This window comes from Salvia hispanica, chromosome 4 (assembly GCF_029641045.1).
Source record: "Salvia hispanica isolate PSC_SH4W2 chromosome 4, Shi_PSC_v1, whole genome shotgun sequence".
In the NCBI taxonomy this organism is placed as follows: Eukaryota; Viridiplantae; Streptophyta; class Magnoliopsida; order Lamiales; family Lamiaceae; genus Salvia; species Salvia hispanica.
Window position 1 is genome coordinate 60,877,670 of NC_142695.1, and position 2,544 is coordinate 60,880,213.

The 2,544-nt window shown below is 31.7% G+C and overlaps 1 protein-coding gene across 1 annotated transcript; it reads left to right on the forward strand.

Moving 5' to 3' along the window:
• The first annotated feature begins 546 nt into the window (after window positions 1-546).
• Window positions 547-1,851, forward strand: LOC148929828 (putative F-box protein At5g15660). The gene is made up of 2 exons (XM_089057047.1): window positions 547-573; window positions 685-1,851. The coding sequence occupies exons 1-2, from the start codon at window positions 547-549 to the stop codon at window positions 1,849-1,851; spliced, it is 1,194 nt and encodes a 397-aa protein (XP_088913173.1).
• The last annotated feature ends 693 nt before the right edge of the window (window positions 1,852-2,544 follow it).

Below are 2,544 nucleotides of genomic sequence, written 5' to 3' on the forward strand. Positions count from 1 at the left end.
AATGTGGGCATTTGGTGAAGCTGTTATCTTCAATATACTTATCGAGACGCCTTCTAATTCTTCCAACGATATTACATCAGAGATTATACCCATTTTAGGATATTTTTAAAGAATTAGGACAACATTTAATCTTATTAAATAATTCAGGTACTAAATTAAATTTGTAAAAGTTCGCTGTCTTCTCTCTTTACATATTATAAAATCAGAACATCAAAAAATGGTTAGAATTTTAAAATTAATTAAATTCAAATAATTAATTTGCATAATAACTTAATTATGTCATTGACATGATAATCAAAACAGGATTTTTTAATTTATAAAATAATATCAGGGTCTATTATGGAATTGACGTAATAATCAAAACAATAGTTTTCTAATTAATAAAATAATATTAGGGTGTAACATATTACAATATTCGTACAAGATTTTTTAATTTATAAAATAATATTTGAGACTAAAGATGTATGCTTTTGTGGCGATATATATGACCCAAGTCAACTGTCTCTATACTAAACAATTTGTGTTATTTAAGCAGAAAGGTGAAAGATGGGAATCTATTGGTCCAAGTCGCAGGTATTCAATTTATTGTTCGGTTATTTAAGCATATTCAATCCGAATTATATGATTATAAATTGAATTAAAAGAACTGTTTTTTCTAATATTAAATTTTTTTGATGATGGTAGGAAAAGAGAGAATTATTTACAAATTTACCGCCAGAGATTACGAGGGAGATTCTGCAAAGACTATCAATTAGAAGCATTATCAAGCGTGTTTGCAAATTATGGTATAATAAGATAAAAGAAGGGGAAGGGGGTGAGCTTTATTCCCGAAAGCCATGTCTGGCGTTTGTTCCCCAACGATCTGACATGTGCATGGTCTATGATGAGACCTTCAAGCCACTCCTCAAATTCGAGTTGCCTAGTTCTCATAAAATGTTTTTTCTTTTTTGTGTCGGCCGTGTTATAATTGATTCTGTTGATGGTTTGCTTCTGGTGTGGCATTATTGCAATCATAATCTTGTCATATGCAATCCAATGACTTGTGAATGCGCCACACTTCCTCTGCCATTGTCTTCTAGATTTGTACCCATTTTTGGATTTGGAATGAGTAAAATAAGTGGTCAATATAAGATCTTATGTGGCATTCTAGGATCTAGGTCTTGGTATGTATACTCTATAGGAAGAGGAAAAGGAAAAAGGAAAGGAGACGGAGAAGGAGGAGGGTTGTGGAAATGCATCAAAGGAGCACCAGGCCACCCTGTATGCACTCCAAAAGGAGCGATAGCTTTGTTTTTTAATGGAAATCTTCATTGGTTGTCACATGACTTAGAGTACAACAATCTTTTTGTGAGTTGCCTTGATCTTGAATCTGAGCTCTATACCAGTTTTTCTCTCCCCAGCCATAAATCATCGAGATGTACATTAAGAATTTTGGACAATCAACTATATATGTGCGGCATTTCAAATGATTTGCATGTTATTTGGAGGATGAATAAATACGGAGATGCAAATTCTTGGACAAAAGAATATACCTTCGCCGAATCAAACATCTATGAAGTTGTTATCCCGATCAATATTTTGGCCAATGGTGACTTGTTGTTCGTATCGGGTCATGAAAACCAATTATTAATCTACTCTAAAAAGACCAAAACTGTTGTGGCATATGATTCTTATGAACTATATAACGGTTATTTTATTAATACTGTTTTTTATACCCCAAGCTTTCTTTTGCTTGCAAGCATGGGGATTCACAATGTTGAGTCATTAAAAGACAAAACGTTTCCTATGTATTCAAAAGACCAGCTCGTCTTGGAGTCATGGTCGATATGGGAGCAAAGACGCCTTTTCTAGGCATTCTGGTGAATAAGATAAGTGTAGTGATAATAGTTGTTTATGTTTGTGCTATAAATCAGTTAAAATACTCTTAACATATGAGAATTTGTGTTTATTTATGTTTCGACTTTTATAAATTGTTGAATATAGTATTATAGTAGTAGTATGTTTGTGTAAATCTTGTTTATTTCAATATCACTGTAGTATAGTTTTTTGCTTTGATATAAGTTGGTGAAAATACAATTTCGGAAAAATAACAAAATTTTGAATTTGGAGAGATTTAGATTAGTGAAGTGCTTGTTTCGGATCTGTTTGAGCTTACTGCCCTCTTAATTAGACCTTCTCGTGCTCTGCTCTGCTGAGGTTGCAAATAAGTTATTTTCATTATAATAAAAGCCAATTTGTTTCTTGAAAATAAGTTTTATAATTATGCGATTGGTTATTGCTTATTTATTAACAAAATCATATGATATCTATTATCGAGAAATGATCTGACTGACAATTGTGTGAGGGATTGTGAGGGACCATTATTCCACGTCACTTTTCCCTTATATTTCTCTTTTTAAAAGCCATGTGTTAGAAAAGAATAATAAGAAAATTAATTAGTGAACAGTTTTTAGAGCATAGCACCAATTTTACTAATAATATGATATATTTGCGTAGTATTTATTAGATGCAAGAGTTATTCTCTATTCTAGATTTTTATAACAA

Coding starts and splice junctions, on each gene's coding strand:
- LOC148929828 (XM_089057047.1), top strand. CDS start 547: ATGGGAATCTATTGGTCCAAGTCGCAG. Junction 574..684: donor TCTATTGGTCCAAGTCGCAG/GTATTCAATTTA, acceptor TGATGATGGTAG/GAAAAGAGAGAATTATTTAC.